The sequence below is a fragment of the Macaca mulatta genome, chromosome 5 (assembly GCF_049350105.2).
Source record: "Macaca mulatta isolate MMU2019108-1 chromosome 5, T2T-MMU8v2.0, whole genome shotgun sequence".
Lineage (NCBI taxonomy): Eukaryota > Metazoa > Chordata > Mammalia > Primates > Cercopithecidae > Macaca > Macaca mulatta.
Genome location: NC_133410.1, coordinates 118795499 through 118809948, shown reverse-complemented (window position 1 = coordinate 118809948; position 14450 = coordinate 118795499). Strand labels below are relative to the sequence as shown.

At 37.0% G+C, this 14450-nt stretch overlaps 1 protein-coding gene across 4 annotated transcripts in view; it reads right to left on the bottom strand.

Moving 5' to 3' along the window:
- The window catches only part of SEC24B (SEC24 homolog B, COPII coat complex component), a 106647-nt gene that overhangs the window by 63058 nt on the left and 29139 nt on the right, over positions 1 to 14450 (bottom strand). For all 4 annotated transcript variants that reach the window (XM_015139009.3, XM_015139010.3, XM_015139011.3 and 1 more), the window contains exons 2-3: positions 13637 to 14380; positions 4428 to 4595 (exon numbers count right to left, since the gene is read on the bottom strand). In XM_015139009.3, the coding sequence (XP_014994495.1) occupies positions 4428 to 4595; positions 13637 to 14380 (912 nt within the window). The remainder of the gene's footprint in view (positions 1 to 4427; positions 4596 to 13636; positions 14381 to 14450) is intronic.

Here is a 14450-nt window from a genome sequence, read left to right as displayed (position 1 = left end):
TCACTTGAGCCTGGGAGTTCAAGACCAGCCTGGGCAACGCAGTAAGACCTCATCTCTACAAATAATTTGTTAAAAAATTAGTCAGATGTGGTGGTGTGTGCCTGTGGCCTTAGCTACTCAGGAGGCTGAGGTGGGAATATCGCTTGAGCCCCAGTAGGCTCAAAGGTCAAGGCTGCAGTGAGCTGAGTCACTGCACTCCAGCCCAGGCAAGAGAACAAGACCCTGTCTCAAAATAAATAAATAAATAAACAGTATGGTAAGATATATTGGCCATGGTAGAAGAAAATTCAAAATATTTTGAATAACTGCTGATAGACTAAAACAAGTACTGAGTTTGAAGGCAAAAGGTGTGCAATGGGCCTGGGTACCTCTCCTACCAACTCTGCAGGTCTTTAGGTAAGACATGTAACCTCTCTAAACTTAAATTTCCTCACTTATAAAAGGAAGATAACATATGACATGCTTGTTCCATCTGATGAGACAATAATACAGATAGAAAAAGTTAAAGGGATTTGCAAATTACAAACTGCTATATGAAATAATAATGTTAACTATCACCTGGAAAATAAAATCTAACAAACAATAATTTCTGACATGTAACTCAGAAGGGTAAAAAGAGTAAAAGCAAAATTAAGTAAAACAGAATGATACTGCTTTAGCAGAACTCTTCCAATATAATTCTAATCTACTTTATGTGAACAATGCTTCTCAGCAATTATGTGCATGAAAATAAAAACTAAGAATGAAACTTATCTGAACATTATCATATTCTAACAATGAATCATATTCAACTCAGATACAAAGCTATAGTGGGGAGAGGAGAAAGCCCATTCATTTCACTTAAAGATGTATTTCCGATAAAAATGTACTTTACATAAATACCAAAATTCATGATGTTTACGTTGTTTTGACCAATTTTATGCCAACAGTAAAAGTTGTAGTGATTGGCCAGGCACAATGGTCACACCTGTAATCCCAGCACTTTGGGAGGCCTAGGCAAGCAGATCACTTGAGGCCAGGAGTTTGAGACCAGCCTGGTCAACATGGTGAAACCCCATCTCTACTAAAAATACAAAAATTAGCCAGGCATGTTGGCGCATGCATGTAATCCCAGCTACTCAGGAAGCTGAGACATAAAAATCACTTGCATCTGGGAGGTAGAGGTTGCAGTGACCCAAGATCATGCCACTGCACTCCAGCCTGGGTGACAGAGTGAGTCTGTTTCAAAAAAAAAAGAGAGAGAGAGAAAAAGTTGTAATGATTGATGGCTTCATTCAAAAGAAAAAATACTATTTAGAGACTTAAAGTCATAGATAATGAAACACATTTTAACATTTCAATTTATACATTATTGTCATGGAAAAGCACAATAGAGTGATAAAAGAGTTTCTAGTATAAGAATATATTTTATTATTTCATTAAGGAAAGGAGATATGCCATCAAAGAGAAAAACGAAAAATCTAAACTTTTCAAATGTTAAAGAAGGGCTATTCGTGTTTTTTGCAAAAGGATGGTAGGTATCATTCCAAAGGGTACATTTGAAAGAATAATGTAACATCTCTGTTTTAAAAGTCAGCCAGCATATACATTAAAAATTACATAACTACAAGTATTTAAATTTTTGATGAAAAAATTTAGGTATCAATCTAAAAAAGGTTCAAGTAGGTAGTTTATGAAAAAAATTGTAGGGGCTACTCAAACAAAAATTTGATGTCTCCCCTAAAAACAGATAAAAAATGCTTAGTCTTGGGAGAACAACTAAGCAACGGTGTCTTTGCAGCTGGAAGAAAAAAAGCTAATCTCTTTTTAAGTATTAACCACTTTAGTAGGTTATATCAGGCCCACAGTAAACACTATGCAGATGATACACTGCACAATTCAAAGAAGCTTCATATATGCAAATGACAATTTACACTACCACATGTGGTAGCCCTGACTCAATTAGGTTGTGTAGCCCAGATGTATCCAAAGACAAAGAAGTCACTAACAGGCCATTCTCCTACTTATGAAAACGGAACAATAAAAACTACAATTCAGATGTCTCCAGTATGATATTTTCTGTTACTTAAGCAAGAAACTTACCTTAGGTAAATCAAGAGTTAGTTTGTCAACAGCCAATGACAACAAAAATTCAGCCTTATTTTATAGAAAGAATAAAAGACAGAGAGACCTGAGTTAAAAATCTTTTGCTTTGCTACTTATTAACTTGTAGTCTTGGGCAAGTTACCTAACCTCTGTCAATCTCACTTTTCTCATCTGTAAAAAAGGAAGAATATCTATGTCATAAGATTAATATTTGAATTAATGAGATATAAAATACCTGATATATTGTATGTGCTCAATAAATGGCAGTTTATTCTACTTTAAAAATATATTTTAATAGAAAAAAGAAAAAACATAATTGTCATTGTTTAGTGGGCAAACCATTTACAAAATAATATTCATAAAAAGACGGTAGGATGGTATTTACAGTAAGACGGTCAAAAAGAAAATATGATAGGGGCCGGGCGTGGTGGCTCACACCTGTAATCCCAGCACTTTGGGAGGCTAAGGCAGGCCAATCACCCTAGGTCAAAAGTTTGAGACCAGCCTGGCCAACATGGTAAAACCCCGTCTCTACCAAAAATACAAAAATTAGCAGGGTGTGGTGGCATGTGCCTGTAATCCCAGCTACCCAGGAGGCTGAGGCAGGAGAATCGCTGGAACTCAGGAGGTAGAGACTGCAGTGAGCCAAGATCGTGCCACTGCACTCCACCCCGGGCAACAGAGCAAGACTCCGCCTCCAAAAAAAAAAAAAAAGAAAATATGATAGGAAGAAATAAATCAGCAGGGGCAATGTAATAGGCCAAAAAAAGCAAAACATTTAAGAAATGGAAGGCAGTCACCAATGTAGAGGAAAAACAAGAAAAGACACCATTTATTTAGTCAGGGCTTTGATCTATCCTAAAAACTTTTTTGATTCATGATAAACAAAACTACTACTGCCCTTCCCTTTGAAGGCAAATACTTTTATGAACTAAATTCGGCCGGGCGCGGTGGCTCAAGCCTGTAATCCCAGCACTTAGGGAGGCCGAGACGGGCGGATCACGAGGTCAGGAGATCGAGACCGTCCTGGATAACACGGTGAAACCCCGTCTCTACTAAAAAATACAAAAAACTAGCCGGGCGAGGTGGCGGGCGCCTGTAATCCCAGCTACTCGGGAGGCTGAGGCAGGAGAATGGCGTGAACCCGGGAGGCGGAGCTTGCAGTGAGCTGAGATCCGGCCACTGCACTCCAGCCTGGGCTACAGAGCGAGACTCCGTCTCAAAAAACAAAAAACAAAAACAAAAAACAAACAAACAAAAAAAAGAACTAAATTCAATTTCCAGTATACCCACTGGTTTGTTGAGAATCGACAGACACTCTTTGGTGCTGCAGTTCCTTTTCCTAAAAAACTAAGCAAGAAAATGTGTACTGTATCATCTGATCAATTGACAGAAAGGTCTCTGTTGATCACATAGACACTCAACAGATACAAGCAATGAGATCACCCTAGGAATTTTCACGCTTTTTTACTTTTCTCAGTTTCAGACCTATAAGAAGGTTCTTCACACTCAAGGTTAGGAGCTGTCATTACATAGTGAGTATAGTCCCTAAAATAATACAGTGGTTGCTCTGGAAATATAAACTATAGATTCTTGAAAACAGTTCAATCATCTCTGATCAAATAAAAAATGCCATATATTAACCTGAAACATCAATACTTTGGAATTTTAGCCAGACAGAAAAAAAAAAAAAAAAAAAAAAAAAAAAACTGCCAAAAGAAACAATGTGGGGAAGCAGGGTCAAAACAACACATTTTATTACCTTTTACTTACTTAACACATGGAGAATATTAAACAAACAATAAATCATATAGTTCTTCAATGACGCAAGAGTATGGGTTACAATTTCATTTTCACCCCCTTTCATTTGCAAAATCGTGTCAAAGCTTACTTTCTACTATCAATAACAAAAAGCACAGAAATAATCAACTAGGATATGGAGAGTCACTAAATAATAAAGTCTTGGCTACTTTATCCTAAAAGAAACTATAATAACCTTTAAAAAATAAGAAATAAATGTCCCATGACAAAGGAATGAAATAAACCATTACACATTGACACAATGAATAATTAGCCATAAAAAGAGCTATAAAGACTCAATAGATACATGAAAACTGTGTAATAAACAGAAAAGCAAAATACAAAATGGTATGTAATTATGTAAAACATATATGAGACACTGTAAGTTAATATTCCAAAAATTGTGTTTGGATTGAGATTATAAATAACTTTTTTTCATATCTTCTATAAATTACGATCCTACAGTTTTAACTTTTTGAAGTCAGCTATTCAAATACGTATGTGCGTCTGTGTGTGTATACGATAATAAATATCTCAAATACCTTTTTGTTGTAATAGCTCTGATGGCTGTGTAACTGAGGTCACAGGCTCAACAGGGTGATTTGCAGTGGGAGGTGTTCTTGTTGATGAGGATCCTGATAAAACGGTGGATACTACTGGGCTGGACTTGGGAGGCTGAACATTTTGCATCACAGGACAGGATAAAGAATCTGCAATTGAAGAGAAGAAACTATTTCATCCACAGAGACTTGAAGTATATTAATATATATTACTCCATATATTATATATAATGTATAAAATATAATATGTAATTATATAACATATAATATATATTACTAACAAAATACAGTTTATCTGAAGTTCTTGTAGAAACTTCAATAGTATCACATTTACCTAGTATATCCTGAAAAGAAGGTGGTACAAATGATTTTTTAAAAACTGAAAAATTACTCATCAAATGTTTTAATAAACTTTAACGACAATTTTCCTAAAATATTTCACAATCTTCCTTACCTTCTTAAAATGAACTCAACTTTTATTTACTAATGATCTCTATGAATACAAATTATTGAACAGATTATTGTACTATGCAATGGTGACTCAGGTAAGGAGAAGAGGAAGAGGTTTTTGACTCTGCAATAATGTGGTCTCTGACACTTCTAGTAATCAGTTCAGATCTCATTTTGCACTGTAAACTGCTACTTCTCATTTGCTGTTTCTAACCAGATGCCTTATTTCACATGTAACTAAGTAAGGGCCTAACCATAACACAAGGTTGAACTTCTGGAATAAAGTGCACACAACTCATCGTGGGTCTTTGTGATAGCTCAAAATACCAAATGTCTCCTAGAAGGCAAAATCGTCCCTGGTTGAGAAATACTGGGTAAGTTATTGAAGATAATCTTCAAGACTATCTAACCAAGAGATAACTGAAAAACCTATGGCAAAAGACTACTGGTGAGCAGTCATGATATGTTGAATAAATTTACATACTTATACCTGCACATATACATGTGTGTGTCTCTGTATACTGTGTGTGTATATACGTAAACAATCTTAGTTCTGGGACTGAAACAAATAGGAACATGGTGACAAAACAAAATGTGCTATATGTCCTAATAGTATAAAAACAACATAAGCACGTATGAGGAACAGGGAAAGAAGGTAGTCTAAATACGCTGATTGCTTCATCATTTTTAGTAGGAAGACAAACTATCACTGTGGAAGACTGAAAACATCATCACAATATTTTACAGTTCCTTTCATCAATATGGAGTCTATTTTACCACCCTCTGAATCAGAACAAACCCTGTGACTGGCTTTAGATCAACAGTATGGGGCAGAAATAAAAGTGTACAAGTCCCAGACCTCAAGTCTCGAGGTGACACTGCAGCTTACACCTTTCCACTCTGAAATGCTGCATGGATCATCATGTAGGGAAGCTGGTATAGTCACATACAGAAAAACCTAGGCACCCCAGCGAAGAGTCTGCACCAACTGCTAAACATGTGAGTGAAGCCATCTTAGAATCTTCTAGTCCCGCAAACCTCCAGCAAAATGAATTCACATGAGTGAATTCAAGAAAAACCTGCAGAACTACCCAGCAAACCCACAGAATCAAGAAAAATAAATCATTGTTATTTTAAACCAGCAATAGATAACTGATATTATCACTAAAACTGCCAACATAAAACAGTGATTAAGAATATTTAACAGTATCCAAGTAAAAACTGAGAAAGATATAATTATCTAAAATTAGGGTCAGGCATGGTTGCTCATACCTATAATTCCAGCACTTTAGGAGGTCAAGGTGGGCAGATTGCTTGAGCCCAGGAGTTTAAGACCAGCCTGGGCAACAAGGCAAAACCCCATCTCCACTGAAAAATTGATCTGTGGTCCTCAGCTACTGGTGAGGCTGAGGTGGGAGCACAGCTTGAGCCCAGGAGGAGAAGGTTGCAGTGAGCCAAGATCATGCCACTGCACTCCAGCCTGGGTGAAAGCGGGAGATCCTGTCTCAAAAACATACAAGGAAATCGTATCAGGTGTATGTGTATGTACTATATGTATTGATACACATGTGTATATATATAAAGCATAATAAAATACCCATGAACTCAGCATCCAATTTTGAAAATAAAACATTTTCAATACCGTTGAAGCTCTAATATGCTCCTCACAGAAGGCACTCCCCTGCCGGCTCCTGAGTCATGTTTATTATCCTTTTGCTTTTGTTTTCAAATAGTTTACCACACATATAAGTATCCCAAGGCATTATTTTTGCTCATTTTGTAAACTTTATAACAATAACATACTGCAGGTATTCTTCCGTATTTCCTGTGCTACATTCCTGGGATCAGTCATGTTAATGAGTGCAGCTCTACTTCATTTTCACTGCTGTTCAGAAGTCTGATGGAAGAATATAATTTATTTATTCATTCTGCTATTAATGGACTTTTAGGTTATTTCCAATTTTTTGTTTTCACAAACAGTACGGCTATGAATACTCATGCACTTGTCCCTGGTATAGACATGCAACTTTCCCTAGGGCAGAGCTTCTACACATAGGTGCCACAGCTCAAATATGTGGAGGTGTGCAGGAGGGATATCGAATCCCTCAGCCCTGGGGACAGCTCTGTAGGAAATGAGCCTAGAGAGCAGACTAGTCTCTTTGTCCAATAGCTCAAACAAAAATCATTTGCCATAAGAGGCATCCATCTAAAACAGGAAGTGGTGTTTCATGGCCCTCATATTCAAAGTGTAGTCTACAGACTATCAACACCTTATGTGGAAGCTTGTTAGAAAGGAGAGTCTTAGGCCAAGTCATAAAAGACCTGGAGAATTAGAACCTACATTTTAAATGAGATCCCAGGTGACACATATGTACAGGAGGCATATATGACACATATGAGAAGAACTTCTCTAGAGTATAGAGAAGAGGGATAGCTGTGTTGTGGGGTGTGGTTATTTTCAATCCACTAATGCCAAATTTTCCTAAAACACGAATGAATATATCCTCCTACCAAGAGTGTCTAAGAGTTTCCTGTTATTCCACATCCTCACCATTCCTTGGTATTGTTAGACTTTCTAGTTTTTACCCATCTGTTACTAGGTATAAGATGATATCCCATTCTAGTTTTAATTTGCTTTTCACTGTTTATTAATGAGATTATGTTTTCATTTAATCTTCTGCGCAATGCCTATTCAAGTATTTTTCTTTTGGTTGTTGGTCTTTATTAATTTCTATGTAGTACTTGTATATTCTGGGTAAACACTGTTAAGTATATACATTTTTTCCCAGTTTGCAGCTTGTGTTTTTCTTTTCTGCATGTTGTGTTTCAATAAAGAAAAGTTTTAAATTAGAAATGAGTCGAGTTTATCATGTTTATCCTTTATGGCTAGCATTATGTGCGTTGTGCTTAAAAATTCCTTCCCTACCCCAAGTTTCTAGAGTTAGTTTCCTGTATTTTCTCTGAAAAGTTTTAAAGTTTTGCCTTTTTGCATTTACACATTTACCTCACCTGCAATTAATTTTATACATGGAGACTTTATCCTTCAGATTACAGCTAAAGTATTACCTCCTTAGGGAAGACTTCCCTAGGCTTCATGACTAACAGGCTAAATGCACCTAAAGTAATGCTACCAAGTACCATATACGGTTGCTTCATGATGCTTAAATAATAATAGGAATGTTACATTCATTTGCGTTTATTTGGATATTTGCTTCTCTAAGTGAACTGCAAACTTTATGAGGATAGCATTAACTGTTTTTACTCACTATTTTATCTCCCAACACTAGAACAACTTGTGGAACATAGTTAGCTTTCAAGTATTTGTTGGATGAACGGAGACAAGGCCTACCAACATTAAGGACCAGAGAAACATGCCAACCAAGAAGCTGCTCCTTTCACAAAGGGAATTTGACAAAAGAAACAATACATAAAACTGGACTATGCAAAATTCATTGTTGCTCTGTTTAGTTTCTGAGGTGTGATTTCTGAGAGGATATCACGATTCAAGAATAAATATTTTCTTCTTTTGATGATTATGGCAGTTCCTCAGTTAATTTTTTACTTTTACTCCTGGGCTCAAGTGATCCTTCTGCCTCGGCCTCCCAAAGTGCTGGGATTACAGGATGAGCCACCATGCCGGGCCTTTAGTTAGTTCTTAGTAGCTCCTTAGTTCCCTATTAGTTGCTTAGAATTCACTTCTTCATGCATAACACACCTGAGGATTAGGTATGTAGATGGCCTCTGAAAGGAATACTCCTTTATTAATATAATCCTGTAAAAGTAAGCATTATCTTAAGTAATCGTGCAAAAAGTTCTTTAGAAACTAGGAGAGATTAAATAAATTCTCATTTAATAGTATCACTATCCACTCAAGTTGTTCAAGCTAGAAATTTTAAGTAATCTTGTATTTTTCTTTTTCCTTCATAAACTATATCAACAAATCCTTCAAGTCATCTCTGTCATCTGTCTTCTGTATAAATGAATCCAGTCCGAGTTATCCTTCACCTAATAATTGTAATAATTCCTTTCTAGCTGGTTTTCCTGTTCTAGGTTCTTCCTTCTCCAGTTATCTACTACACTGTTCACAGAAGAAAGTTCTGAAACACAAATCTGATAGTGCCACCACTTTGCTTATAAACTTTTAATGACTGCTGATTACATATACGACAAGGCATGTGTTTTCCTTTCATTAATTCCTCTCACCTATCCAAATGCCACAGTCCAGCAGAAATTGAGGCTGATACTCTGGAGAGGGGGTAACAGCTAAAGCCAGAATCTGAAATAAGTGAACACAAAGATGAACATCTCCTCTTCTCAGCTTGGAGAGGGAGAACACGTAGAAAAATTTACAAGTAGTGGGCACAAAGTTGAAAAAAGATGAAAAAAGGTTCAAGACTATCTTTAGAAAAACTGAAGGAGTAAGTATGTGAGGGAGTAAAATTACGCTATTCCCATAACTCTGTAATCACACAAGTTTCCAAAACTAAAAATAGTCTCTTGTACTGCACTACTTGTATTTTGTACGAGCATTTTATTTTTCCAGTGCGGTTGTCTAATTTATTTCTTACTTATATTTCTATGCCCAAATAATCTTGTCCTACAAGGTATTTGCTTCTGCTTTTCCTCAAGCACATTACCAACCAGAGATGACAGATAAAATATTAACTTATCAGTGACTTTTTAACTTATCAGTGACTATATCTTAGTGTCATGTGTGTAGTGGACTTTTATTCAAGAATTATACACTGTTTCTCGGTCTTCTGACTAAGATCAACTGTGAAGAATTATATAAATGCTTATTATTTTTACTCAAGTAGCTTTTTAAATGCTTTTGTATAAAACTGAGCATCAGAAAACAGCATTAATCAGACACTACTGTTTTATAATATGCTATCAAGATGTGGTTCTTATTAAGCAATAAATATTCAAAATAATTTTAATCAAAATAATTTTTCTGGCAAAATTCTACATATTGGCAACAAGACTTATCTTGCTAATTTTTAAAAGTATGTACTTTGTAAAATAAAGAGACACTAAAGACAAATTAAGAAAATTGTTTTAAATGAATCTACAGAGTTTTGGTATTCATCTTTGCTGTCAAAAATGGGCATCTTTACATCCCCAAGTCACACTCAGGCAACTTCACCTCAAACTAAAAAAGAGCTCCTGTACTTATTATTACAATTCTATACTAGGTTACTTGACTATACTAGAGATTCACCTACAGTGAGAGTTTAAAAATTTTTAAATGGCCTAATGAAATGACACCTTTTAAACACTAGCCAGAAGTGCAACCTAAGTTAACAACTAATGCAACACTCAAAACATACATACTTGGAGTGGGCTTTTTGAGACGGAGTCTCGCTCTGTCCCCCAGGCTGGAGTGCAGTGGCGCGATCTCGGCTCACTGCAAGCTCCGCCTCCCGGGTTCACGCCATTCTCCTGCCTCAGCCTCCCGAGAAGCTGGGACTACAGGCGCCCGCCACCTTGCCCAGCTAATTTTTTGTATATTTAGTAGAGACGGGGTTTCACCGTGTTTGCCAGGATGGTCTCGATCTCCTGACCTCATGATCTGCCTGCCTTAGCCTCCCAAAGTGCTGGGATTACAGGCGTGAGCCACCATGCCCAGCCCGGAGTGGACTTTTTAATAAAATAATTGAAGTTCTAGTACTGAATTATAATGTACTAATAGGCTTTTCTAAAATAAAGCAAATGAGATAATATTTAAAGGTCCCCTTTAGTCTATGTTTTGAATATTAATTCATTAGCTGCCTAAAAGTAACAGTATGTATCCATCTGTCATATTTTTGATATTCACTTAACTCAGCTTTATGCTTTTGCATCTCCAACTCTATAAAATGACTGAGGACTTTTAGTATATCTGAAAATGAAAATAGTGTAATCAAATAGTAAAGAAGGTAATCATTTTTGTCAATTATTCAAAGGTTGAATTTAACACAAAACTATGTTTAATACCCAAGATTTTCATTTTAATGTGAAAATACAATTTGAGTGTTGAAAGCAATTATGTTGCCAGACTTTCTAGAACATTAAACGCAATATTCCCATACCCTGTACCCAGCACAAGGTACTTTTACCTAGGCTCCCCAAGGCACTGCAACAAATTCGTAAGTTTCCAAGGAGTATTTTAAATTGTCAAGAAAAACAGTGATTCGTGTCAAATACCTTATGAACTACTACTAAGTTACATGGGGCACTTGAAAAATATTGAAATATATCAACTGAGAAAGTCTGGGAACTTTGGCAATATTTAATTTTAAAGTAGATTTTTAAAATAACCTCTATTTTTTTTGAAACGGTGAAGCACGTTTGTCATATTAACATGAGATAATATTTAATTTGTCAACCTCTGAACTTCAATTGAAAAGTAATTTACCAATCTAAAGGCAGGTAAAAAACCCCACTTCTGAACACAAATTAAATTCTAAAATATATTCATTATGGCACTCACAGTACAGTACTAAGATTAAAAGAATGAAAATATATCCTGCCTCTCTGCCTACAGGACTCATTACAGCAGTTATTCAAACAGAGAATAGTTTTACAATTATTCTCCTTCTTTATTCAATCTTTTCTTAATGACAGGCCTTTCCCAATTACTTGTTCTGTTCATTAGCCAAGTGACCCCATATTTCCCTGACACATTTCAATATAAATTGGTTCCATCCAGGGTGCTATTCCCACCTCAGAACTAAGATAGGAATTACCTGTATTTATTTTGTCATGAAAGTCAGAAAATCCTTAAGTTGGAAGGACTTTAGGATAAGTGGATCTGTAAATGCAATGTTGAAAGAAGAGAGAGGAAAACAGAATTTTTAGAGGACAGAAAGCCCTGGTTCTGAGGGAGACAGAAAAAACTGACCTCCAGGCCAAGCTCTGTTTCTACCATTAATGACCACAGGCCAATTCAACTTGGATAACTTTCTTCATTTGTAAAACAAAAGGACTACAGTAAAATTTAGATCTGTTTCACAGCATCACTGAAGATCCAGTTAGAAATAGATTCTCAAGAGTACCCTGGAGATTCTATTCTAGCTCAGTAAATTGTAGTTGAAAATCGCAATCTGTGCAAGTGATTCTGGTAGACAGCCAGATTTCGGAACTGTGACAGACACTTTGAGTTGACTCACCCAAGTCAGTGCTAACTCCCTTTTTTCTTGCTTGCCTCTACTATGGATGCTAAAAAAAAAAAAGGCTTAATATTCATTTTCCAGCTTTCCCTGAAGCTAGGAATGGTCTTTTAAATAGCTATGGCAAGTGATCCGTAAAATGAAGTCTGTCAATGCCACTAACCAGTCCCCTTTCCTCTCCCTTCTTCCTGCTTTTAATTCTGACTTAATGTCTATAGGTACAGAAGTATCTCGTTTCTATAATCTACTTGCTACGGGTGGCAGAGTGGAAAGAGAAAAAAGGATACCAAGAACAGCTGGATCCACTGCATCCACCTAGACTTGTGTTGTGAAGAAAATACCCCCTTTTTGTTTAAACTACTATTAGCTGCTTGTAGCTGAAAGCATTTCTAAACGACATAGCAATGAAAGAGTAGATGATCTCAAATGAACAGCTCGGGTCTGATATTAAAGTTCTAATTTTAAATAATCTAATTGTCCAGAGAAGGATATCTTTCCACAGCATCTTTGACACATGGCTATCCAGACAATGATACACAGCTAAAGATATCATTCCAAAAGTTACCACAGTTTTACCAATTTCCATTTTTTACATACATTTTCAGTTGCTTCAAGAGCAGATTCTGTTAAATTCAAGTTCGCAAACTGAATTAAAATGAATATATCCTATGGAAACACTGTACTTAAAAAGCCACACTGGGCCAGGCGCGGTAGCTCGTGAGTTCAAGACCAGCTTGGGCAAAGTGGCAAAATCCCATCTCTACAAAAATAGCTGGGTGTGGTGGCATATGCCTGGTAGTCCCAGCTACTTGTGGGGCTGAGATGGGAGGATCACTTGAGGCCAGGAGGTCGAGGCTGCTGTGAGCCGAGATCATGCCCAGCCTGGGTGATAAAGTGAGACCCTGTGTCAAAAAAAAAAAAAAAAAAAAAAAAAAAAGAAAGCAAGCCACGTCTTACATACATAATTTTTAAACGAATAAATTTAACAACACTTTGGTTTAGGAAGGTCAGAAGGGCTAAACACCAGGGTATTCTTCACGCATCTTCCTTTCCCTTCCCCATCTTTCAGCCTAACTTACTAATCTGAAAATGAGAAACACTGTTTATGTGCAGGAAAGATGTCTTCTGCAAAAGTCACTGACAGGGGCTAACTTGGGGAAACCAGTGCACTGCTGCAAATCATCCTCTTTTCTAAGTAAGTGGGGCTCTGGCTAGTAAAACAACTGTCCTAAGGTTGAACTAGTATAAAAGAGAAAATAGTGGCCAACATATCCTCAAAACAGACCCTTCCATTTTGCCCTGTATCTAATTCACATTAAAGACAACTATTGCAGATGTATAAAATAGATCAATAAATGCTGACTGATCATGGCAAGGAAACAAGCTAGACAAGGCAGATCGTTGGGTGGCTAACTGGGAATGGATGAGAAGAAAGGGTTCAAAGAGGTGCTGCAAAAAACCACAATAAATTGAACAAACTTCCAGTTTTTCTATCAGGTAATATCACCTTTAACCTTCATGTAAATAATAACTTAATTGGGAATGAACTGATTTTCAAACATGTTTTGGTGAACTTTTCATTCAACCTACCAGTAATTGTTGGGTTGTTGTTCGCTACAGCCAGGGATCCTGTGTGGTTTCGGATGAGATTGTCTTGAGTCGATGGAAGGCCTGGAGCTGACCACGTTAGAGTATTGTATCCTGAAAGACTTTGCTGCTGCTGGTGCTGTTGTGATGGTGGAGGTGGAAGTGGCAATGGATGGCTGATAGCTGTATTTTGACCAGAGAATGAATTATCTTTAACTGGCCTAATAGTTGGAGCACTCTGTGAGGTAAACATTTGCCCATATGTATCACCAGCAGGCAGAGAGGGATATGAAACACTAGGATATGCAGCATTAGAAACAGTTGACATAGCATAATGACCACAAGTAGAGGGAAATCCCTGAGACGCAACAGAAGAGTTGGCAGAGTACATGGCTGGACTATTGTAGTGATTCACAAAAGAGGAGTATGGTTGGGAGGCACTCGTATGCAAATGGGATGCTGATGATGCAGCACCTTGGAAAGATCCTAGAGTGGATCCCACAATATGAGGGGCAGGAGGACCCCTGCTGTACATCTGCTGTGCTCCTGGTTGCTGGTTCACTGTGTTAACAGTCACATTTTGTGTTGGTACTGTATAGAGAGCAGAGTAGTAATCACCACACTGAGTATCCAATGGCAATGAGGTCATTTTCCCAGGTCCTTGAGAGTAATGTCCTGAGGGAGCAATATAGTTTTGATGATGCAATCCATATCCAGATGGAACCTGCATTTGATTCTGGGCTGGACCTGAAAAAGAAATGCAAGTATTTACAGGTATTGGTAAACACATAACTAATTTTTAAAAATAGTCCCCATT